This window comes from Anas platyrhynchos, chromosome 18, assembly GCF_047663525.1.
Source record: "Anas platyrhynchos isolate ZD024472 breed Pekin duck chromosome 18, IASCAAS_PekinDuck_T2T, whole genome shotgun sequence".
Lineage (NCBI taxonomy): Eukaryota > Metazoa > Chordata > Aves > Anseriformes > Anatidae > Anas > Anas platyrhynchos.
The window spans coordinates 10,385,167-10,408,490 of record NC_092604.1 but is presented as its reverse complement, the minus strand read 5'-3'; the positions used below and the strand labels follow the sequence as shown (position 1 = coordinate 10,408,490).

At 62.3% G+C, this 23,324-nt stretch overlaps 2 protein-coding genes across 9 annotated transcripts in view; both read left to right on the top strand.

The window, feature by feature from the left end:
- Window positions 1-857: 857 nt before the first annotated feature.
- NCS1 (neuronal calcium sensor 1) lies at window positions 858-19,856 on the top strand. The gene is made up of 8 exons (XM_027471232.3): window positions 858-1,187; window positions 12,578-12,602; window positions 13,881-14,019; window positions 14,543-14,621; window positions 14,761-14,849; window positions 15,008-15,085; window positions 15,403-15,519; window positions 16,016-19,856. The coding sequence occupies exons 1-7, from the start codon at window positions 1,124-1,126 to the stop codon at window positions 15,499-15,501; spliced, it is 573 nt and encodes a 190-aa protein (XP_027327033.1). The 5' UTR covers window positions 858-1,123; the 3' UTR covers window positions 15,502-15,519; window positions 16,016-19,856.
- A 1,612-nt stretch (window positions 19,857-21,468) lies between these two features.
- Window positions 21,469-23,324, top strand: part of HMCN2 (hemicentin 2) — a 36,690-nt gene continuing 34,834 nt past the window's right edge. Inside the window, exons 1-3 of one of the 8 annotated variants that reach the window (XM_072025239.1) lie at window positions 21,469-21,886; window positions 22,552-22,622; window positions 23,020-23,178. In XM_072025239.1, coding sequence (XP_071881340.1) covers window positions 21,652-21,886; window positions 22,552-22,622; window positions 23,020-23,178 — 465 coding nt within the window. In that variant the 5' untranslated portion in view covers window positions 21,469-21,651. Of the gene's footprint in view, window positions 21,887-22,367; window positions 22,449-22,551; window positions 22,623-23,019; window positions 23,179-23,324 lie in introns of those variants that run through there. The other 7 variants (XM_072025241.1, XM_072025242.1, XM_072025245.1 and 4 more) reach the window with 7 other exon arrangements.

Sequence of the window (23,324 nt, the reverse complement as noted above, 5' to 3'; positions counted from 1 at the left end):
TTTTTTTTTTCCTCCTCTGCCTTAACTAGCTCGGTTTTGGAAGGCAGGATCCTGGAGGATTATGTGTTTTGGAAACATCTACCTGGGGAATGTATTCCTGGATATCTGAGCGGCAGGCAACCCTTGGCTGGTTTAAGGGGAAAAAAAAACACAAAAAAGTGCAGAGCCAATGTCGCATGAGCCGTGCTCCTCCTCCCCTTCACAGCACAGGCCCCGTGTTTGGTGCTGAGCTCTCCGCAGCCTTGCGGACAGGTTTCGCTGTATCCAAGCACAGATTTGTGTTTTTATTTTCCCTTTCCTTGGCTGCTGCCACAGCAGTGCCGGCGTGCCCGGGCAGCTCCGGCGAGGCCCTGGTTGCAACACAGGCGGGAAGAAAAACCGAATTTATGGAGCGCATCGGCGCAGCTCATGGCCGTGCGTGCGTGCACGCAGAGCTCTGCTACAGCCCTGAAGCCCTGCGTGGTTTTGAGGCTGAAAATAAATAAATAAAAAAAGCCGAGATCCGCCGCTTTCAGAGCTCGCACGGTTTCCTGGCAGTGCCACAAATCTCTGGAGGTTGAAGCCGGGGGGGGGGGTTTAAACCGAGCTCGGGCTCCATGGGCGCACCGCAGAGTATGGGGGGGAGGCGGGGACCTGCCCCCAGCCGTGGGCAGCGCTGGGCATCCCCAGGGGGGTCCTTGGGGAGGGGCGTCCCCGGAGCCCCCCAAACCCCATCCCCACGGCGCATCCTCCTCCTCCCTGTGCCGGGGGAGGCCGCCCCCCGTTGCCACCCCCTCCCCATCCTTTCCCACCCCCTCCCCATCCCCATCCCCATCCTTTCCCATCCCGGCTGCCGGAGGAGGGCGGGGAGCGGGGAGGGCGCGCAGGGTGCGCGCAGCCAGGGCGACGCGCGCAGGGTGCGCGCAGCCACGGGGCGGCCCCGCAGCTCCTCCCGGCTCTGCTAAACCGAGCCCAGGCAACAAAGCCCCCCCTTTAACCCCCCCCTCCAACCGTCCCCTATCCCTCCCTGCCCTCCCCGGGATGTAGCCCAGGGCAGGGAGCTTTCTCCCCCCCCCCCTCCCCGGACCCCCGGCCCCCGGCGCTCCATGCCCCCGCAGTGAGCCGGGGGGAGCCGCCGGCCACCATGGGGAAATCCAACAGCAAGTTAAAGCCCGAAGTTGTGGAGGAGCTGACCAGGAAAACCTACTGTGAGTATACCGGGGAGGGGGTGGGGGGGTCGGCTGTGCCTCGGGGGGCGGCTGGGGCGCGGGGGGCGGCGGCTCCGAGGTCCCCCCCAGGTCCCCCCCAGGTCCCCCCGCAGCCCCTCGGCTCCCTCCGGTCCCTGGTGGCCCGCACGGAGCTCCCCGGGCACCGGGGCCCCGCTCCCTGAGCAGAAGGCGCAGGCTCCGCCGGGCTTTGTTGCAAGAATTCAGGGATTTAGGCTGGGAGGAGGAGGAAGGGAAAAAAAAAAAAAAAAAAAAGCCCTGGGTGTATTTATTTATTTTTATTTATTTATATATATCACGCAGCGGGGGCAAGGAGAGGGGCAGGGAGCCGCAGGAACCCGGCGTTTTTCTTCCCAACCCAATTCTCCGCGGCCTGTTTCGGAGCTGCTGATATTGGGGGGGGCGCATCCTGCCCTCAGCCCCCCCCCAGGCCCTGCTCTGAACCCCCCCGGCCCCGCTGCTGGCTGCGTACCCCTGGCTGGGGGCTCTGCCCCCATAACCAGGGCGTCCGGGTGGCCCTCAAAGTTTGGGGGCGTTACTTGGCGGGGGCTCCTTTGTTGCTGTGTGCGCCGGCACCGGGTTCGGTGTTTTCCTGCGAGTATCTGAGCAGCAGTTCAATAACCCTGGGTTCTGGGTGAGTGGCTTTCCCCTCTGATCCTCCGCTCTAATCTTATTAGCGTGGCTGGCGGCTGAGCCATCCAGTTTTAGCAACCCAATTTTATTATTATTTTTTATTTTTGGTTATCCTGAAGGGATGCACAAAGGAAACAAAGGCTCTGACGCTTCAAGTTTGCCTCCCCTCTCTCCGGGTGCAGATATTTCCCCCCTCTCCTTGGCCGGGGAGCCGCTAACGTGCGGCAGACCTGCGAGCTCTCCTCTCCCCCTGTCATTGCTGCAGTCCCACAGCAGCGCTTACCCAAAAAGGCAATAGATTAGGATGCAGCAAGTTCTCCCATATGGAGAGGAGGCAACGCTGGTGCATTGCACAACCCCACACGCCGGGTTGCTTCCCTCTCTCTCGCCGGTGCACAGCCGGGAGGAGGGCGCAGCCAGCCCACGAGGGGTGGCAAGGTGGCTTGGGGCACCCCGGCTCAGCGGCTCGGAGAGCAGAAATGGCAAAAAATAGGTGGCAGGGCCAGCCCCTGGGGGTGGCAGAGGCTGGAGGTGGGTTGTGGTGTCCCCACGGCGGGTGCAGGTGGGCTGGTTCTGGGGATCGCCGTGCGCGCATCCGAGCTCTGATGGAGAGAGCAGCCTCATCCCCTGGTGATGTCCAGAAAGCGCTGGGCTTTCTGCACCCATGGGTGGCCCCAGGCTTTGGCACACGGGGAGAGCTGCCCCGTGTCTTCCCAGCGGCGGTGCTGACAGATGCAGCGCCAAAGGAACCATCGTCTGGGGGTGTCTCTGCGGGATGGGGCCAGCGGGGGGTCACCGCCTTTGGAATCGCTTCACTCGCAACTTTCTGCATCTCTCTCTCGGGTGCCCTTCCCTTTCCGTGTGGCCATCACTAACACCAGGCCCTGCTCATTGAGCTCTGCTCGTTCCCCCTGTTGTCTCCGGGATTAATTCCTTTTGCTGAGTGTTTCTGCCCCTTCTCTGCAGCCGTCAAGGCAAGCCGTATGCTCTCTTGGCTAGCCAAGCACCGCACGGGGCCCTCCCAGGCACATCTGGGAGCCTCTGATTTATCTCCAGCCCCTGGGAGACTGGAAGATGTTCATTTCCTTCTGCTTTTGGGGGAATCTGGGCACCGAGGAGATGCAGGTGGCAGTGCAGGTTAGCACTGGGTGCTCTAGGAGGGACACGGTCCCTGGCTGGAGCAGGGGACAGTGGCTCCTGCCCATGTCACACGGGTCTGTGGTGTCACAGCACCTCTCTGGCAATTTTTGCAGATCTGTCACACCTGTGGGACCACAGGGGGGCCGCACCCCCAGCCTGCACCATGTCCCAGTGCCGGGTGGCTTCTGGTGTCCCCCGTCCCCTCTGGTGACACCACCGGGGTCTTCCTCTGGCCCTGGGCGCAGCGATTTGGGGGTGCTGCTGAGGATGCTGCAGGTTGGCCACCAAAATCGTGTCACTGCTGCTGCTCAGCGCAGCTCGTCCTGAGCCCTCCAGGAGCAGATGGGGAAGGGCAGGAGCTGGGGACCCTCACCTGGGCTCCCCTCCCCGTTACGGTGCCAGGGGGTGGCTTTAATGGCACTTGGGCACCTGAAGGTGCAGAAGGACGCCCAAGGGCTTGCCCTGTTGGTTTGGACCCATCGCCGTGAGTCCTTCATCATCTCCCAGTGCCCACGAAAATCTGGCAGCACCAAGCGAGCCCTGCAAGGCCTCAGCCTTCCTTGGGGGCCGGGCTGCTGCTGTGCGGGAGCGTGCGGGAGGAACGGCAGCGGTAATGAATAATAAATCGTCTCCTGCCTTGTGCTTCCATGGAGCCTCTCATCCAAAAGCTCTCAGAGTGCTTTATAATCATTAATTTATTATTAATCCTCCCCGTGCCTCGCTGAGGTAGCTCAGAGACAGGTTTGGCTGCTGTGGGTTTTGTCCCGGGGGTGTTAATGCTGGAGACTCGAGGAGCCCCCTTCTCGCTGGGGCCGTGCCCGGCTCCCCTCTTCGCTGGGGATTTAGCTCCAGGTGCTTGCACCAGGGCCACCGTGGGATTTGGGAGTGGGTTCTGCTGAGCTTGTGAAGGTCCTGGGGTGTTGTGAAGGTCCTGGCCAGGCCTCGAGGGCAGCTTGTGCAAAGCAGGTGTGGGCGCAGAGCGTGCGTGGTGCTTGGGAAGGGCTCTCCATGGACTCCAGGCAGAGAAACGCAGCGCCGGGTGTCCCTGCTCGCAGCACCACCACCGTGCCGGCAGCCCTCCAAATCACAAAACAGGCTTAAAAGTCTGAGGGTGCTTTGGAAAAGCACAATTCAGCTTTTTCCCTCTGGTCGTTTCTGGGGGTTGCTCTCCAAGTTTGCTCTCCGCAGCTTTTTCCCCGCTGCAGCCCCCCTAACAGTGCCTTATTTCCACGCCAGCCGTGACCCCCCCCCGGGACCCGGGGTGCTGGGGGAGGCACGGGAACGGTGCCCGGGCTGCAGAGGGTGCGAGCAGAGGAAGATGCTCTTTTTCCCAGGAGCCGCGTCCCACCCACTGTGATCTATTTTGTGGATTTTCAGCTCACTCCGGCATCATCATTTTCTGCTCTTTTACAATAAGCCGCAAAATTGGCTCTGTTGCTCGACAGTAATGCATTGAATTAATGGGCATTAGTTTAAGAGCAAACTACAAACATATCGATTGGTAGTTACGGGGCGGCTGGCTAAATTCTGCGGGGAAAAGGAAGAAAATTCTCCAGCTGCAGCAGTTTGCAGCCAGGAAACCGGGGGGGTTCCTCGGCTGGGGGGGTGCAGGGATGGAGCCGGGGCCGTGGGGAGGAGCAGGGGGCCGGGTGGCACAGCGGAGCGCGTCGGTGGCTCCCCGCTGTGGGTTTATTTTTATCCTCCAAAGTGTTTGGCCCCGGGCTTTGGGTTCCTCTGCCAGGCTGGTTGGTGTTGGAATCCCTCCTGTTGCTCACCCGGTGGAAATTGGGGCACGCTGGTGAGAAGCAAGCCCGGTGCCTGAGCACCCGGTGCCAGCAAACGATGGGGGAAACACCCAGAGTGTGGGGAGGTCGCAGTGGCTGGGTGTAGCACCAGCCCCGTGTCCCTTCTCTCTGCCCTGTGTGCACCATTTTGGGGTAGCCGGTGCCTCGGGATCCTCTCCTTGGGGGTGAGCGGGTGGTGTGGGGCTGCAGCCTCCCCTTGGGGTGCCGAGGTGGGCGCAAGCCCAGTGCTGGAAGCCCTCCGGCTGGAGGCCGAGCTGCTGCTGGCTGCTTTTGGTGCATAAAGGCATTTGCAGGAGCCCAAAAGGGAATTTGGGGATGGGAGCGCCCAGCCCGGGTGCTGCAGAGGTGGTGGCTGTGGTGCAGGCTCCCGGTCACTGCGATCTTGGAGGGGGGGGGGACCCAATTTTATGTCTCCAGGGGGCTGTGGTGGCCTGGAGAGCACCTGCAGCCCCCTCCCCAGGGAGACCCTGCTCTCCTCGTGGCAAATCCCACATCTCGTTGTCCCAGGGTAGGTGTGAGCACAGCGAGCTTTGGGGCTTCAGACCTGCGGCACCCTGTCCCTGTGGTCCCCGGGGGGGACACGAGGAGGGGACACGAGGGGGACCTTGGCCCCCACCCCACAACCGAGCGAGGCAGCCACGGCCTGGTGCTGCGAAGGCATCGGAAGAATCACATTTCATTTATCCCCTGACATGTTAATGGATCTGCTTAACCACTCTGCTGACCTTTGCTGCTGCCGTTATAATTAAGGTTGTGAAACAAGAGGCTCTGAAGGCATCAAAGGAAGCGGCTGCTTCAGGGAGGAGCCCAATGATCAGGGGGGGACATTCGTGGCCTCGCTTTGTGCCTTCCTCGCCTTCTGGGCCCTCTTAGGACAGGGGGAGCCCTAAGAAAAGGCACCCAGGGTCCCCACCCCCTTCACCAGTGATGCGCCCGGGGTGCCCTGCCCCATGCCGTGGCTCTTCGGTGGCTGCTGCCGTGGGTTCCCTGTGCTGGGGACAGGACCCGAGCTGTGCCGGGGGCTGTGCCGGAGCAGGGCTCGCTTCCCCTGCCCCCTGCAAGCCGCTCGCCCTCCGGGGCTTGTTTTTTGTCTCTGCATGGAGGCAGGGCTGGCTGTGCCGTGGGGCATCGCTGCCTCGGCTCGTGGGGAAGCTGGGATCCAACAGAGCCAGGGAGAAACCTGCTGCAGCCACCGGCTTGTGCCGTGGGAGCCTTCAGCCTGATTCCTTAACTCCCCAGCCCGGGCTCAGTGCTCTGCCCTTCCTCTGCTGCCTGTGCTGCAAAGAGCGACTGCTGCTTCTTCCCCGAACCCGATTTCCAAAGCCTGCTGTCGGCCCCTTGAATATTTAATGCAGTCTAAAAGGGATTTTAACTGCATATTGGTTTTGCTGCCCGTGTCAGCCGCGGGGGGAGATGAGAGCAGAGCGGCTCGCGGGGCCGTGTGTGCTGGGGTGGCTGTGTCCCCCTCTGAGAGGCAGGCAGCTCTGGCGGTGCTGGTAACCCTACAACGAGGGCGCTAGGAGGAGGACGGTGGCAATGGGATGCTGAGGATGGGTCCCCCCTTGGGGACGTGTGGGCAGCGCTGCTGGGGTGCGTGGGGAGGAGCTGTGGGCACGCAGGGTTTGGGTTAGCAGAAGGAAATACTTCGGGGCTGGCCACAGCATCGGCGGTCAGGCTGTTCCCATGGTTGTGTCCATGGGGGTGACCTGGAGCAGGAGGGGGAGCGGATCGAGTCCTCGGGCAGTCCGGTAGCCGTGGGGCTGAGCCCTGCTGGGGGGCAGGAAGGCAGCGCGCTCCGTAATGTTTAACCAGGACGTCGGTTACATATTTAATCCAGAATTTAAATGAAACCAAGTCGTCAGGGCCGAACAACCCACATTTCTGAAGTGCTGACGTGCGGCGTATCTTAAAAGCTGCCGTCACCAAATGTACCGTGGGGATTTGGGGGAGCCCTGCAGCGCCCTAAAAGGGGACGATGGATGGTCCTGGCCCCACTACCCGAAGTGACAGAGCAGGGCAGGAGGCACGGGGTGGGCTGGGTGATGTTGGGGCCAGCAGCAAGCCCCCAGTGCTGCAGCAGCCTGGGGGTGTCACGTCCCTGCAGCCCTGTGCTGCGTGCCGGGGGAGTTTGGTGCCGGAGCTGGGGGCGTGCTGTTTGCTGGAGGAGTTTCCGTGCCCACGCTCCAGCCGGCCCCGGGCAAGCTGCTGCTTTCCTCCCCCTCTGCCTGCACAAAGTCCCCGGGCACAAGCCGTGTCCCAAGGCACATGGCAGGCGTTTTGCTCCCCAAAAGGGGAACGGCCACACGGCACCGGCTGGTGCCGTTCAGTGCATTTTGGGGTCTGGGGGACGCCCCATCGCTCTTGCACGCGTGAGTCTGTGGGTGCTTCCAGCGCTGTTTTCAGTCCTTGCCTGGACCGTTGCAGTCCTGGCTAAAGCCTGGTTAAGGGCTTGAGCTGCTGCTGCCTGCTTGGGGCGTGCTTTGTGGGGAGAGGCTTGAAATCTGTAACAACCATTCCGGCTGTGATGCTGTTAACCCCGCAACCCGCTCTGTAGGGCCAAGGGCTGTAGTTTGGGCTGGGGGTCCTGGACAAGATGCCCCGACCCTCACGGTTACGTGTTTGGCAGAATGAGGTGTGAAACCTGCTGCAAGCCCACGGGCAAAGGGCTCCACGTGCAGTGGGGATTGGTTCAGGCCATGGTGCTCGTCCCTGCAACCCCAATCCCAGGGCAAGGAGCGAATCTCAGCGAGCACTCGTGCGTCCTGCTGGTCCCGGCTGCCTGTGCGCGGGGAGGAGCAGCGCGGTTTGTAATTGATGCAGACTAACATTGTGACGATGTTGAAAGCGGAGTTTATAACACATTTATCTTCAGACAATCCTTAACTATGTGTTTGGCAGAGGTGAGGGGTGGAGTGTGTTGGGCACAAATTGCAGGGTGCGCTGGGTTCACGCGGGAGCGCCGCGTTGTTTTACGCATCAGGGGCCAATTAGCTCATGCATGAGCGCCCCGTTAATTTACGCGTCAGCACCCAATAAGTTCACACATGAGTGCCCAATTAGTGCACACACGAGCGCACAATTAATTGGCATAGGAGCACCCAGTTAATTTATGCATGGGCGCCCAGTTGGCTGGTGCTCGGTCGCACGCTGGTCCCTGCACGCGCCCAGTTCCTTGGTGCCTGTGCCCCCCATCGGTTCTCGCTCAAGGGTCCAATTAATTTATGCACGAGCACCTGATCCATTCACGCCTGAGCACCCAATTAGTACGTGCACAAGTGTGTAATCTGCTAATTACACTAATTTACTCCTGAGTGCTCAATTAGTTCATGCATGAGTGCCCGATAAATGCACGAGCACCCAACAGAACCACACGCGAGTGCCCAGCGCGGTCACGCCTGAGTCCCCCTTTTGCTCACGCCTGAGCACCCTGGCAGTGCGTGCACGATCGCCCCATGAAGTTATACATGAGCACCCAATCATCTGCACAGGAGCACCCAAATAATTTATGCATGAGTGCCCAACTTGTCCGCATAGAGCCGCACAGTTTATTTTTGCAGTGCCCATGCAGTGCACGCATGGGCGCCCGGCTGGCACACACATGGGTGCCCACTTGGCACACCCGTGGGTGCCCAGTTGACTCACGTGTGAGCTCACATTTTGCTCATGCAGGAGCACACGCTCTGCACACACGTGGGTGCCCAATTTACCCTCGCCTGGGCGCTGCACTGAGCATCCCAGGGAGGTTTAGGAGGCCTCAAGCATCCACCTGCCCGGAGAGCGTCGTCTTTAGGTAAGCTGGAGGCCGAGTGCCATTTGTGGCTGGAAATAATTAACTCTGGTTTTCCTGATCTGGCAGCCCTGTTGGGGTCAGGGTGCTGTCATGTGAGAGAAGCGTCCCCAGAGGGGTTGGGGTCCGGCCATCTCTCCCGCAGCCCTACAGCTGCCCCGTCCTTGCCCTGGTCCTATAAATAATGAGCTCCCACGCGGGCACAGCGCGGGTGGGGACTCGCAGCCCCGCGTCCTCCTCTCCTCGCAGCCTGGCAAACAAATTAACGGGCTCGAGCAATGATTAACCGGAGCTGTTTCTTGCTGCAGTGGCAGCTGGGTGGTGGGAAGAGAGGGGGCATGCGGAGGGCGGGTGGTGACAGCGCTGTCACTGCTGGGGATTGATGGGGAGGAGGGGGCAGGAGGGTGGGAGTTTGGGGTCCTGGGAGCTGGGAGCAGGGGGCTGGGTGCTGCTTGAGGGAGCTGGGAGCTGAGGTTTGTCCCCTTGGTGCTGGGTGTCCCTGTGCACGGTGTGGGATGCGGGGCCGAAACCTTCCTCCTGGCTGAGATGGGAGCGGGGACGCACCTGGGGGTGCTGCAAAGGGGCAGCGAGGGCCCGTGGGCATGGGTTGGGGCAGCTCCTGTGCTGCTCCTGCCCCTGTGCTCAGCATTTCCCCGTGCCTTTCCCCACGCTTTGACAAGAGAGGCGGAAACATCGGTGCTGACGGCGTTGTGCCTGCGGGAGGGAGGGCGGCTGCAGCGCGGCGCGGGGGCTCCCAGCTCGGCGATGCCTCCTCCAGCATCACGGTTCATAATGAATACCTGAACCCAGCTTTTATTTAGTGCCTTTCATCCCGCAGGGTCCCAGGGCGCGCTGCATCCATTAAGGAGCAGCTACGTGCACTATTTATAGCCCCAAAGCCTCTGTGGGCCGTCCGTCCCTGGGGGACCACCGCTGAGCCCCAGGGCGTTGGGGATGTGCGCCCCCGGCACCGCAGAGCGGGGCCCCACTCCGCTGGGACGCGCTGCGGGCAATCCCTTGTCCTTGAGCGCTCGGGGTCGAGCCTGCCTGTGTTGTATCGCTGCAAATTGATTTGCATCAGCTCAGCATCGCGCCGGAATCGATGCTGGGGGGGGGAGGGGAATGCAGCAGCCGCCGCACTTTCTGTAAGCTCGGGTGCGCTCTGCGTGCCGGAGAGATGCTGAGCGCCCTGAGCTGCTGAGGACGGCTTGGGAGGGGTGTGGGGGGCAGCCCTGCTCCTGCATGCACCCCCTGGCAGCTCAGCTCGGCCAGGAGGGTGCCGTGCCCCCCAGGTTTACGTGGCCGCAGCTCCCTGCTGCAGGGACGCTCCTCAGCATCCCTCATCGGTGCTGCCCAGAGCATCCAAACCCGGTGAGGTTGGGCCAGTTGGAAGACGCAGCCGCAAAGCAGTGACCTGCCTGGGCTCGGTAACTGCAGATATGGAAACCCTCGGAGCTGAGGATCCCTCCCTGCAGGGCCCAGGGAGCCCCAGGGGCAGTGCCCGGAGCAGGGCGCGCTCCCCGCGGGTGCCAGGCAGCCGGCTGCATCCCCGCCCTCCGCCCAGCCCGCGCGTGTCGTTACCAGCGTTTCTCCTGTACTAAAAAAAGCACAGATTTCTTAATTGTTTCCTGCTGGAGTTGAAAGGCAGCTCCCAGGACCGAAATAGCACGGTGGGAGAAAAGCCGAGCGCGAGAGAGCGAAACGTGAATCTCCCAGAGGTGCTGAGCTGAGCACCTGGCCGTGTCCCCACGCTGCTGCCGCTGTCCCCAGCGCTGCTCCAGGTCCTGCTCTTCCTCCTCCTCCTCTTCCTCCTCCCACCTGCCTTTGTTGGTTTCCATGAGAGCCTGGGGCCACGGGGCTGGTACCTGGGGGCACCTCTGCACATCCTCCAGGCGCAAATCCCGTTAGCTCCGACGGGTATCCTGGTGCCAGGGGATGTGTGCACAGAAGGCTGCATCTGATCGAGGCGTTGCTCAGCATCTCTTTTGGAAGGACACTCCTGTGCGACCCTTTCCCACGACCACTCTCCTCCTACCAAACACCCCTGCCAAAACAACCCTCCAAATCCCCCCAGTGGCGCAGCCAAACCCCACCAGCATCCTCCAGCCTGGGTGCTGAGCATCCCTGAGCCTTTCTCCCCACTCCTGCCCCCGCAGCCCCCACCAAGCCGACCCTTTGGCTGCCATCCCACAGAGCCCAACCCTGCTGCACCCTTCGGGGCTGTGGTGTGTGGGGATCCTGGGGCTGGGACCCCCCCTGCCTTCGCACCCACCTCCCGCCAGCCCTTGCCCTTTGCGCCCTGCGCCTTTTGCCAGGCACGTCGTAAATCCTTCTGCTGGAAGGCTGCTGCCTTTTATTTGCCACCCAAGGTAATTGGCATCTGTTGATGTGGCTCGGCTCTCTATTTTTATCAGCCGTTTGCACATTGACACATCTCCGCTCCGCCTCGTTATCCCGGCGGATTTCAGACCTATTGCTTTTTTATTATTATTTAGATGCGCGATGCAAGGGAAATGACTAACGAGGCCGCTCCCCCGTGCCAGCGTGCTGGCAGCGGGCTCCCTGCTCGTGTGCCAGCCCGGCACCGCTCCCACAGCGGGGTGCTGGGGTTTGGGGCTCCCCGGAGTGCTCGCCCGCGCCGTGACAGCCTTTCCTCTGCTGAGCTCCTCTGGGCTCTGCAGCTGCCCTCAGCTGGGGCTGCTGTCTGCAAGGCGAGCTCTAGAACGGCACCCGGAGCTGCTCAGGGCTGGTGATGCTCACCATCTTCTAGTCGGTGTATTTTGGGGTTTCTCCGAAGCCCTGTGAACCCCCCCCAGAGGCCCGGCATGGGTTTGGTGATGTGTTTCACCGCCGTCATCCGTGTGCTTCGGAGGCAGCGAGCACCTGGGTAGCGAAACGTGCGAATTCCAAGCTGGCTGCGATGTGCTGTGAGCATCCATTGCTGGGCGGGTGCATCCCGAGCTGGAAAAGCCACGTGGCGATCCCCAAGGGGTGGCAAAGCAAAAGCATCGCAGGCTGCAGGTCTCCGAGTGTCCTGACATCTGATTAGGAACGCTCAGGCCGGTGCCAGGGGTGCGCTGGGGCGGGATGCTTGGGGCGCTCCGTGCCCACCTGGCACCCAGCACAGCTCCTGCTCCGTCCCACGTGCTTGAAATGATTTTGGCACCAGCAGCACCGCGCCCCCCCTGCCCGTCAGAGCCCTGTCCGTGTCACCATCCCCATCGGCACCGCGTGCTGCTCTCGGTTTGCTGTCGGGGGGGCTCTGCAGGGTGAATCCCGCAGCCTTCGGCACCCTCCTCCTCCCCCAGGAGGTGCGCAGGGGCGCGGAGCGTTTGCTGCGGGGGATCCCCGGCGGGCAGCACCGCATGGAAACCTGACAATTGCAGCTAAAAATAATCCCGGGAAGGGGGGGTGAGAGGGGGGGGGCTGCAGAAAGGAACCAAATTTCACATGCTGTGTGTTCATGCAAACCCAGAGGGAGCTGCTGCCAAGCACCAGGCTCATGCAAAGGGCTCGGGAGCTGCAGCGAGCTTTTCCTCCAGGACTGGAGGGCAGCAGCAGGTGGGGGGCGAGGGGCTGGTGAGCCTGGTCGAGGGGATGCTGGCACCCCAAAACAGACGTTCCTGCAGATGTTTTGGGGATGCTTTTGGCTGCGGGGAGGTGGGAGGGCAGGGCCGGGTCCTGCTCGCACGAACCAGCCCCACATGTTTCACAGCATCTCACCGTGCTCCCCTCGCAGGGAGCAAAACGTCCTTGTAGGCTCCCTGCTTTTGGGGCTGGGGGGGGCCAGGGTGACCCCCTGGTGAGCCCTGGGCTGTGCCTCGGAGGCTGCAGCTCACGGGGATGCAAAGCCTGGGTTTGGGCACGTGGTGCCCATGGGCACCTCCTCCCCCTTCCAGGCCTGGAAGCGGCTTATGGGAAGTGCAGAGCAGCACCAGCACTGGGCAAACACTAAATTCCTTTTTCTTCTTCTTTTCCCCTCTTTTTTATTTTTTTCCCTCTTGCAGTTACGGAGAAGGAGGTGCAGCAGTGGTGAGTACTGCGTGGCAGTGAGGTGCTGGGGGTGCGGGGCAGGAGCCGGGGGTGCTCGGGGACTGAGTGGAGAGGGTCCCACAAGAGGTTTGCCCAAGGCACGGGGCGCCTTTCCCCTACTAACAGGCCCCTGGATGTTCACAACCCCGTGGTGGTTTTGGGGCTGGACACAGCCTTTGGTGACCTGCAGCAGCCAGGTGGGGGAAACTGAGGCACGGCACCAGCACCCAGGGGTGCCATCGGGTGTCCCTTGGCAGCCCGGCCCCGACAGGGACAAGGACACGGCGATGCCTCTCTGGCAGCGTGCACCCACCCCATCCCCTCCGCCCCCCAAACGCGACGCCCTAAAAAAGCCACCGCTTCCCTTTCATCTCCCTATCAAACCAGTCAAGCTTTTCTTTCTTTATCTCTTTCTCTCATCCTTCTCCCCCCCCCATCCCCCCACCCCGATGAGTCAGCGCTGCAGCACCGTGGAAAAGATGTCACCGGCACTTTGGTTTCCCACCTCGCCGCCCCCTTCCCCTCCTCCTCCAGCCCTCGGCCGCTGCAGCGGGTGCTGGCGGATCCAGACAGGGCCTTGCATAATGCTCGTGTGCCCTGCGGGGTCCCAGGGGGTCCCACGGGGTCCCAGTGCTGTCCCCTCACCCAGGAACCGGCCGTCCCCTTCCCCTGCACCTTCTGGGATTGCCCCCGGTGCAGCAGCTCTTTTTTGGGGTTTAAAGGGTTCCTGCCCCTCTCCCTGTGCCCAGCCCAAGGAGCTGCCCGGGGCTGGGGCAGCCGGGACGAGTCCCATGGGTGCCTGATCCCATGGCACAGCCGAGCTGCTGTAGGATGGGCACGTGGCACTGGGGTCCTGGGGGTGCTTTTGGGGCTTCTGCTGCGAGCCTTGCAGAGGGAGGGTCTTTAAATGGGAATTTGGCTCGGCAGCAGGGTGTCAGCTTCCCTTGATCAGAATTTAGGGGGTGGCTGCAGCTCTGGGGCTGTGCCCTGAGGTGTGGATGTGCCACGTGTGCTCCCCGCTGTGGTGTCCCCATCCCCTGCCAGTGCGCAACGTGAACGTGGCTCAATCCTGGGCTGCTGCCGGGCATTGCTCGGTGTCACCGGGGCCACTCAGCGCTTCTCCAGCTCCGTGATGCCCACCGGGACCTCGTGCCCTATGGGTTGGGTGCTGCACAGCGAGGGGAGCGGGGCCGGGGGCACCCAGCACCTCCGTGCCTCCGGGGGTGCGCTGAGCGAGAGGAGCCGCGCAACGCCCGTCCCTCTGCCCTTCCTCCGCAGGTACAAGGGCTTCATCAAGGACTGCCCCAGCGGGCAGCTCGACGCCGCCGGCTTTCAGAAGATCTACAAGCAGTTCTTCCCCTTCGGCGATCCCACCAAATTCGCCACCTTTGTTTTCAACGTCTTTGACGAGAACAAAGTAAGTCCGCGAGCCGCGGGCACGGCGCACGGGGTTCAGGGCTGGGACGGCGGCTGCGCTTTGGCAGGGTGGGTTTGGTGGTGATTTGGGCAAGGGGGGGCACAAGGGGACCCCCAGGTACCAAGCATGCTGCTTCCCCCCCTGGCTCAGCTCAGTGCTGTGCCTCGGAACAGCTGCGCAACGCTCGAGGCGCAAAATATTCCAGCGCTCCCCGGGGCGTGAAATTAAAACGGAGCAGCTGGAGCGAGCGAGCCCCCGCGCTCGCTTCATTCGATGAGAATCACGTGGGGAAAGGCGGCGAGAGAGGAGAAATGAGATGTCTCGATGACAAAAGCCCACCCGCAAGGTGTCCCCTGCGCTCGCAGCGGGGGCAGCGCTCGCGGTGGGATGCTGGCAGCTGCGCCTTGTGCGCCGGCAGCTGGCTCGCACCGCCGGGATGCACGGGGCTGGCTCGTGTGGCATGGGGCTGGCAGCGGCACCTTCGCCCCCTCCTCTCCTTCACACCCCTCTGTTCCTCCCCCAGGACGGGAGGATCGAGTTCTCGGAGTTCATCCAGGCGCTGTCGGTCACCTCCAGGGGGACGCTGGATGAGAAGTTGAGGTGTAAGTGGCCCCGTGGGGCGCTGCCGGGCTCAGCCCTGGGCTTTGGGGTGGCTTTGGGGGGCGGTGAGGGGGTGAAGCAGGTTTCCATCGGGACTGGGCACGTGTCGAGGCCCCAGGCATCTCCACATCTCTCTCGCAGGGGCGTTTAAGCTGTACGACTTGGACAACGACGGGTACATCACGAGGAACGAGATGCTGGACATCGTGGATGCCATTTACCAGATGGTGGTAAGCGCCCGGCCGTCGGGTCCGCCTGGGTTTGTGCCATGAGGGGGCTGCAGGTGGGGATGGGGGGGGGACAAAAACGCGTGCCCTCAGCTGGGGACACCGCCCAGCAGGACACGAGCTGTGCCTGCGTGTGACCGTGTCCCATCCTGCTGCTGCAGGGCAACACGGTGGAGCTTCCCGAGGAGGAAAACACACCGGAGAAAAGGGTGGATCGGATTTTTGCCATGATGGACAAGGTGAGGATCACATTGTGGGTTCAGGAGGCAGTTCTGGGCCCCCTTTGCCACATCCGGGCTCTCGCAGGTACCTCCCATCCCCACAAACACAGGCTCTGGGCAGCCATGGGGCCGTCTGTGGGGTCTGTGCCTTTTGGGGGTCCCCAAATCCACGCCAGGTGGATTTGCCACGCTGAGCTCCCCCGTGGCTCTGCTCTTGCTGCGGGCTTGGGGGGGCTGGATGGGGAATGGGATCCGAGGGGGGGCTGGTGGTGGGGACAGCGGGGGTGCTGCCGGGGCCCTGGGGTGCTCAGCACCTCAACGGGGGCGTTTTGCAGAACGCGGACGGGAAGCTGACGCTGCAGGAGTTTCAGGAGGGCTCCAAGGCCGACCCCTCCATCGTGCAAGCCCTCTCCCTCTACGACGGGCTCGTATAGTCCTGGGGCCGAGCGGCGGTGAGTCCGGCGTGGGGGAGCTGCGGGTGGGGAGGTCGGGGGGTGCTTCCGAGAGCCCCTCAGTCCACGAGGGTGCCCGAAAACCCGCCCAGCTGGCGAGCGCTCGGTGGCGGCAGGGCCCGCGGCACCAATCTCGCTCTCAGCTGCGCACGCTGCAGGGGAGGCACGGAGGCAGCTGGTGAGCTGGGGGCACGGGGACACTGCAGCAATATTCCATTAAATGCTTCATTTACGTCCTGTGTCACTGTATCGTGCCCTGGAGCCGGCGGTCCCAGGGAAGCCGTGGCTCACAGCACCCCAGGGCTGAGCACCCGCGCCCCGCGGGGCTGTGCGGAGATGTCTCGGGGTGGGTTTGGGGGTCACCGACCGTGCCGGGTCCTGCTTTTGGTTTAACCCCCTGGATTTTTGAGCTTTCCACAATCTCTGCGTTCCCAGCTGGGGACCCCCAAGGCGTTTGTGGATCTGCCCCTCGCTCTTACGTGGTTTTCTCCCGCAGATGCCTGGGGGAAGATGCTCTCCGTGCCATCCGACCACCGCAGCGCGCAGCTTGCCTGTCCCTCTCCGGCCTTCCTTTTTGTTCCGCGAGCAAAGGATGCACCTGAAGCGCGAGCTCACTCCCCCTCTCTGCACTCCGAACCAGCCGTTGCCATTCGCCAACTTCTGCTTTTTCCAAAAAAAACCTGCAAAAGACCACGGTCTGAGCGGCGGCGAGCGCCCAGGACTTCGGGGCCGGGGGAATGGGTCGAGTGGCACCGAAGGCAGAGCCCCTCCAGCCTCCTCGCCCCCTTTGCTCCTCTTCCCTACGTTTCGGGAGCAGACTGCGGATGCGCCGGCGTGGTCCTCTCCTGGGATCCGGCCGGCTGGAGACGGAGCCCAAAGGTAGCGGGGCGCCGGCACCCCGGGGTGCTGCTCGGGGAGCCGAGGCACGAACGGTGATGGGGAACAGCCCTCGTGCCGCTGGCAGCCCAGCCCGGGTCCCTAGGGATATATATTATTATAGGATTATTTTATTTTATTTTTGTGAGACGGTATCGTGCTTTTTTTCTTTCTTTTTTTTTTTTTTTTTTGGTGGAAAGAAGTGAGGCTTTTTTTTTTATATGCCTATCTCGACGATCGATATCTTTATTTATTCGTTGTAAATGTTGCTGCCGTGTTTAGTCTCTCGTGTGTGTGTGTGTCCGAACACCTAGGTGATGATCTGTAAGGTTTACATCCTCATACACTATTGCAGGGCATCGGGAGCCTGCAATAACGACGAAGCCAAAAATCTGCCTTCCCCCCACCTCCGCCCCCTGCACGCCGTGTGCTGGCTGATGTTTGAAGGGGGGGGGCGTAGCTTCTTTTTTCTTCCCATTTGCCCCATTTCCTGCATTTTTCCCGTCTCCCTCCTCTTCGCCAGCTCAGCTGGGGGTCAGTTTGGGCAGCCCCTCCTGCTCCATTGCTCTGCTCTCCGTTTTTTACCAGCTGGGCCTCCCCGCGGGGCAGGGCGAGGAGGCAGCCGGTGCCCAGCACGTGCTGCTTCGCCTCGTTTCCTTTCCTTCCTGCATGAGAAGTATTAACGGAGGGTTGGGTTTCTCTCCCAAGCCCATTCCTTTGTCCCTATTTTTCTTCGGGGATGGTGGCAAGGCGTGCTTGCCCCCCGCACGGAGCTGGCTGCCCGTCAGCCGCGGGAGCAGCACCTCGGATCGGATGCGCCAGGTTCTGCTGCAAGCCAGGAGCGCAGCCCCAAAGCAAAAAAAATGCCCTTCCAAAAATGCTTTTCCCCATCCCCGAGGAGAGCTGACTTTGTGCGCAGTACGGCCAGCAGCGGGTGCAGCCGCGGCCGGATTTGGGGGAAGAGCTGGTGGCAGAGAGGAAGAGGCAGGGAGGAGAGCCCAAAACTGGAGCTTTGTGCACCGAAAGGGCTGCGGGAGCTGGAGCGCACGGGGCAGCCCGTGCCCACCACGGAAACCCACGGGATCACCGAGCGCAATCGCAAGCCCTGAGCCTGGGAGCCCACGGGAACGTCTCTGCCACCCCGAGGGTGCCCCTGTCCCGCTGCAGGGGGCTCCTGGAAGGCGTCGCTCCCTCCTCGCCCTGGGAACTCCTTTTTTTTGACGCTTTGTGGCCAAAACGCAGCTCCCTCCTGCACATCTCCGCGGTGCCTCCAACATCTCCAATCCCGACCCGCTGCGCTGGGCCCCCCCCGGTGCCAACCGATGTGACACCACGAGGATCGTCTGCTGGGAAACCACGGACCCACAGCACCCGGAATAATTCCCAGGAAAATGCAAATATTTGCTCTGTCACTTCCCCTGGAAGACTTTTTTTTTTTTTTTCCTCCTTTTTTTTTTTTTTTTTTTTTTAATGCCTTTTGCATTGGCTTTGCCCCTCCCAGCCCGCTGCTGTGCTTCAGCTCCGTCAGCGCTCATCCAGGTCAGACACAGCGAGCTCGACCCCTCGCCAATTTTTGGGGAGAACCTGCAAAGCAAGCGGGGTGTGCAGCCAGCTAGAAGGAGTTTCCAGCACCCAAAATACCAAAATTCAGCGTCTGCCCAGCCGGTGCGGATGGGGTGGGATGGAGCAGTCCCTCGGCCCCCTCTGCCCCCTCTCATCCTTTTCTGAGCATTTGCACATTTGACAAAAAAAAAAAAAGGAACAAAAATTGGGGTTTTGCCTGCATTACAGAGCTCTTTGCTGGTTGATGAGGACCCTGCTGGGGGATGAGGGGAAGTTTTCCCAGGGGAAGGACCCTCCTGCAGGGCCGGGGCTGGCTGTTGTCCCGCTGTGGGGTCTGTCCTGCCCCCTTTTGGCACGCTGAATGCCCCAGAGCAGATTATTTTGGCCACAGCACCCAGACCTGGCTGCAGATGTGGGACCCCGGCTTGGCAACACCTCCACTCTCTCCTTGGGGCCCCCACCTCCTCCTTGAGCATCACCGGGACGCGCAGCTCCTCGGTACTGCTGCAAATACGGCTTGAAGCTCCTCCTGCTTGGAAATGTTGGCCTTAACCTCCTCGTGCCTCAGTTTCCCCATCACTGACATCGGCTGAGCCCCGGAGAGCGGCTGGGTGCTGGGCCACAGCCACGGGGGTTCGGCAAGAAACCCACCCGCGTGGAGCTCCAGGAGCGGGGCAGGAGCTGCTGGGTCGGAGCCGCCACCACGAAATAATTAATTTCAGTCCCTCATTTTCAACCCGATCATCATCCCAACCAAGCAGCCGGCAGGAGCCCCCCCCGTTCCGGGCCGCTCCCTGCGCTCGGTTTTGCGGCTGAAATGACACCGGGAAGGGGGACCTGAGGCAGAGGCGTGGGTGTCCCCGTCCCCCCCCGGTGACTGCAGCGTGTGTGTGTCCCCCCCTCATTTGTCCCGTCAGTGTTGCCTGATTAAACGCAGTGTCTGTGCTCCCCTTCTTTTCAGTCCTCTGTTCGCGCGCTGTCGCTGCTTTGTGGCCGCCTTTCCCTGTGCGCTGGGGCTGGGCTGAGACGTTTCCTCCTGGAAAAGTAGGGTTTTGGGGCACAGCCCCCCCCCAGCCTCTGTACCAGGGCACGAGAGAGAGAAGCGAGGTGGGAGTTTTCCTCCGGAGCTGCCCTTTAATCGCTGCAATCGGGTGCCCCCAGGATTGCTCCCGGAGAGCTAGAGGGGGACCCCAGCCCTGTTGGTGCCGGGGGTGCATCCTCCCCACCCTGAGCTGGGGTGTGAAAAGGGTCCTGGGGGGTCTGATCCCTGCTTGGGGCTGGACCAGGGGTTTTGGGGTCGGCTGCAAGGCTTCTGGAGCTGCTCTCGGGTGGGTTTGGAGGGGACGGGCGGTGACCCGCAGCCAGCACGGTGGCACCAAGCAGCTCACCCGCTCCCTATGTAAACTGGGGGGGGCTGAGACCTTTTGGACACCCCTCCTTCTGCCAGGGCTTTGGGGAGGCTGGGGGCAGGAGGTTTGGGGTGAATTTTGGGGTGAAGAAGGGAGCTGCCAGCCCCCGGTGCACCGCAGCAGCTCGGGGCTTGCTGCACAGGGTCCCCACCGGGGTTTTGGTGGCACGCACAAGACCCGGTGCTGCAGGAAAACCCCCCTCCCTTCTCTCTCTCCATTCGTGTGGCCACAAGCCCTGCCCCGAGAGGCAGCCGAGCTCTGGGCTGAGAAGCAGCAGCTCCAGCGAAGAGCCTCGTTTGTCAAGGTGAAGCCTGTCTGCGCGTCGTCCGTGCCGGCCTCCCGGCTTGCATGCCCTGCTGCCTTGTCTTGAGATGAATTCAAGAGCAAACCGAGCAAAACAACCGGTTCCAAACAAACAGACAAAAAAAAAAAAACAAAAACAGAACCCAGGAACTTTGTGACGATGGAAATAAAAGCTTAATGACGGTACCGAGGCACCCGTGGTCTGTGGTGTGCAGCAGGGGGAGGCAGTCTCTGGGAGTCTGCGCGGAGGGGCTGCGGGTGCCACCTTTGGGTGCTGGGTGCCCTGAGCTGGGGCAGTTGGGGACACCCTACCCACACTCTTCCTGGGCTGAGACAAGCATTCAGGCCTCAGCTCCACACCTGAGCCACGCTCACCCCAAAAACGCTGCTCCTCCCTTCGCCCACACCCTTTTATTTCCCCCCTTTAAGCAGCAGACGCGTGCAGCCTGTCCCCACCTCCTCCGGCCCCGCTGCCAGCGCAGCAGGCTGGGAGCCGCCGGGGTGCTTTTGGCAAGCGGCGGCTGCCGAGCAATTTGCTATTAATATCCCCTAATTGCGTCTCGCAGCCCTTAATTACGCGCCCTCGGTGGCCCCCTCCCCGTGGCTGGGTGCGCAAAGGGGCTCGCGGCGCGGGTGAGGTTTTGGATGCGCACTGGGCGGCTCTGTGCTGCTTGAGCCCGCTGGAAAGGAGGCTGCAAGGCCCTGGCAGCACGTCCTCGTTTGGGCGAGCTCCTAACGAGGGGGGCTAATTAGTGCTGGGGAGGCCAGAGGAGGTCTAAGCAAGGAGTCTGGGTGTGCGCGGGAGGTGCACGGGAGGCGTGTTGTACCCCGGCGCAGGGATAAAGCGTGGATTTAAATCAAGAACCATAAAATATCCCGAGTTGGAAGGGACCCGCGAGGCTCATGGAGCCCAACTCCTCTTTTATTTCTCTCCATAAATTTATTTACGGCTGTGCCAGCAGAGGGCGAGGAGGGGGGGAAGGCTCCGAAGGATGTTTTTGGGTGCGGTTACCCAGAGGCTGTTCCCGCTGAGGATGGGAGCCCCCCGCAGCAAGGAAGGGGTTAAAGCCCAGTTAACCCCCTAAGCCCAGTTAAACTGGTGCTGCGGGGACTGGGAGCAGCTGGGGGGGATGAATGAGGCGATGGGGAGAAGCTGGGGGGGGGGGGGTTTGGGCACCAGCAGCTGTGCGGGGAGGTGGTCCCCATCCCCTTTTGGGGCAGGACAAGGGGTGCTCAGCACTGGGGCAGGACCTGGCCCTCGATGCCCCCCCCCAGCGTCTCCCGGTCCCACTGGGGGGGGCGTTGAGCAAGAGCAGAGCTGGGGATGGGGGGGGGGAGCTCAGCGCATCCAGGCCTGGGCTCTGCTCCCAGCCCCCCTCCTGCTGGGGGGGGGGTCTCTGCCCCCAGCCCCTCTCCCACCCAACCCCACCCCGACCCCTTCAGCCCGCGCAGTCGCTGGAAAATCCAATCTGAGGAGGGTTCCTGGTGTCCTGGGGGGGTTCCTTTCTCAGCTCCCCCCCCCTCTTGCAGCTGGGTCCCCCCCTCTCCATGCCTTTGGCAGATTTTCCCCACCGGCGCTCAGCTGCGAGCCCCCGCGTCCTCCCCTCACCTCCCCCGGCGGCACCTTGGGGGGGGGGGGGGGGTGGGAGGCAGGGCTGGGGGGGGGTCCAGGCACTGTATCAGCCCCCATGGGCTGTGGGACCTCCTTTCCAGGCCCCCCCCCGGCCTCCCCAGCACGTTGCTGGCTCACAAAATCCTTTTTTTTTTTTTTTTTTTTCCCCTCCCTCCATCCCTCCCAGCAGCTGAGCACTGGAGCAGGGCTGCAGCTGTGGGGTGGCTGCGTCCCCTCTCTGCCCCTGCTGTGTGCAGCCCCTCGCACCCCCCTGTCTCACCCCGTCCCCCCCCCACCCCAATTTGGGGACAGGGACGGAGCAGGGCGAGGACAAAACAGGGGGCTCCGGCACCCCAAATTCTCCCCAGGATGCCACCCCACGGAGGGATATTTGTGGGTCTCTGGCTGCTGCTGGTCCCTGGTGTCACCGGGTCCCCCCCCGGTGCCGGGGGGGCCACGCTGGCCTTCGTTTTCGACACCACGGGCTCCATGTACGATGACCTGGTGCAGGTGACGGAGGGGGCGTCGCGCATCCTGGAGCGCACGCTCAGCCGGGGCACCAAGCTCATCAGGAATTACGCCCTGGTGCCCTTCCACGACCCAGGTAGGGCCGCGATGGGTTTGGGGATAAGGGGTGAGGGGCCGGGGTTTTGGGGCTGGGTGGGTTTGGGTGCACTGAGTGGAGCAGAGGGGAGCGGAGCTGGTCCCCTGCCAGCACCCAGGAGCCCCAGGCTGCGGCTGGTGGCCAGGGGCAATGTGCTCAGATGGGGGTAGCTGACCCAAAATCACTCCGAGGAGCACCCTGAGTGCATTCCCTGTCCCTTCTCCCCTTTTTAATCCCCCCCCCCCCCCAGTGGCTGCACGGGGTGGCTGTCGGGCACGGTCTCCACGCCGTGCTGCCGTATGGGGCTGGCTGTTTCCCCCCTGTTAATTAATTAATTAATGGCGATGCTGGCACCTGCTCGTGCCACACAGGTGGCTTTTTGCTCCCAGCCCGTTCCCATCTCGTTAGGCATTGCTGCACAAGCCCTGTGCGCACCTACAAATAGTGGCTGCTCTCCAAAAGAGCCCAGACCTCCCCTAAAGAGAGCAGGACCGGGGCTTTATTTTTAGCAGAAATGCTGAAATTCAACGAAAACGGCTGGAGATGGGGTCAGGGGCAGTAGGTGGGGGCTGGCAGCCGTTTGCTGGTGGTCTCCCCATCACCCTGGTCCCTGTCCCGTGTTTCGGCTGGGGTCAGGGGCTGACCTGGGACCTCTGTGTTCGCAGAGGTTGGCCCCGCGACCCTCACCACGGACCCCCGCCTCTTCCAGCAGCGCCTGCAGCAGCTCCAAGTCAAGGTACAGCATCAAAGCAACGCCCTCTTCTAAAAAACGATTCCTTTTAAACCATTTCAGCTGCGCTCTGCTGGCTGAAGTGCTCCCTGGAAGCAGGAGCCGTGTCCCCGAGCCCCCTGTCTGGGGTGGCTGCTGGAGGCGTTGGGCTGGGGTGGGCACAGGAGTGTGGGCACGTGGGGCTGCACTGGGCTGGAGTCATTATGGGGTGGGGTGTTAATTACCAGATATGGGACAAGAACGGCTCGGCTGTGATCCTGTGTGGCTCCACGGGGCCATCACACTGTGCTTGCTCCAGCAAAGAAATGCAAGCCCTCGTTATGGGGATGGATTTGGGAAGCCGGCATGGCACGGGGACAGTGGGGACCCCATCCCCAGCCCTGCCCATGTCACATCCCCGCAGGGCGGGGGGGACTGCCCGGAGATGAGCGTGGCAGCCATCAGGCTGGCCGCCGAGGTCTCGCACCCCAACTCCTTCATCTACGTCTTCACGGACGCTCGGGCCAAGGACTACGAGCAGCAGGAGGAGCTGCTGCGGCTGCTGCAGCACAAGCAGTCCCAGGTGAGGCCGTGTCCCCCCCAGACGTGGCTCGGGCAGGCGCACGACGGTGGCTCCTGGCCCCGAGGAACTGTCCCCATCACCCCTTAACGCGGGGATGTGGCACCGTGGCTCAGCGAGCAGGGGGCTGGATGTGTCCCCCCGGGGTG

Bases quoted from the DNA above. Each gene is read 5' to 3' on its own strand.
- NCS1 (XM_027471232.3), top strand. From the start codon at position 1,124: ATGGGGAAATCCAACAGCAAGTTAAAGCCCGAAGTTGTGGAGGAGCTG. The intron at 1,188-12,577 runs GTGAGTATACCG...TCCCTCTTGCAG, and splicing joins GCTGACCAGGAAAACCTACT to TTACGGAGAAGGAGGTGCAG. The intron at 15,086-15,402 runs GTGAGGATCACA...GGCGTTTTGCAG, and splicing joins TTTTTGCCATGATGGACAAG to AACGCGGACGGGAAGCTGAC.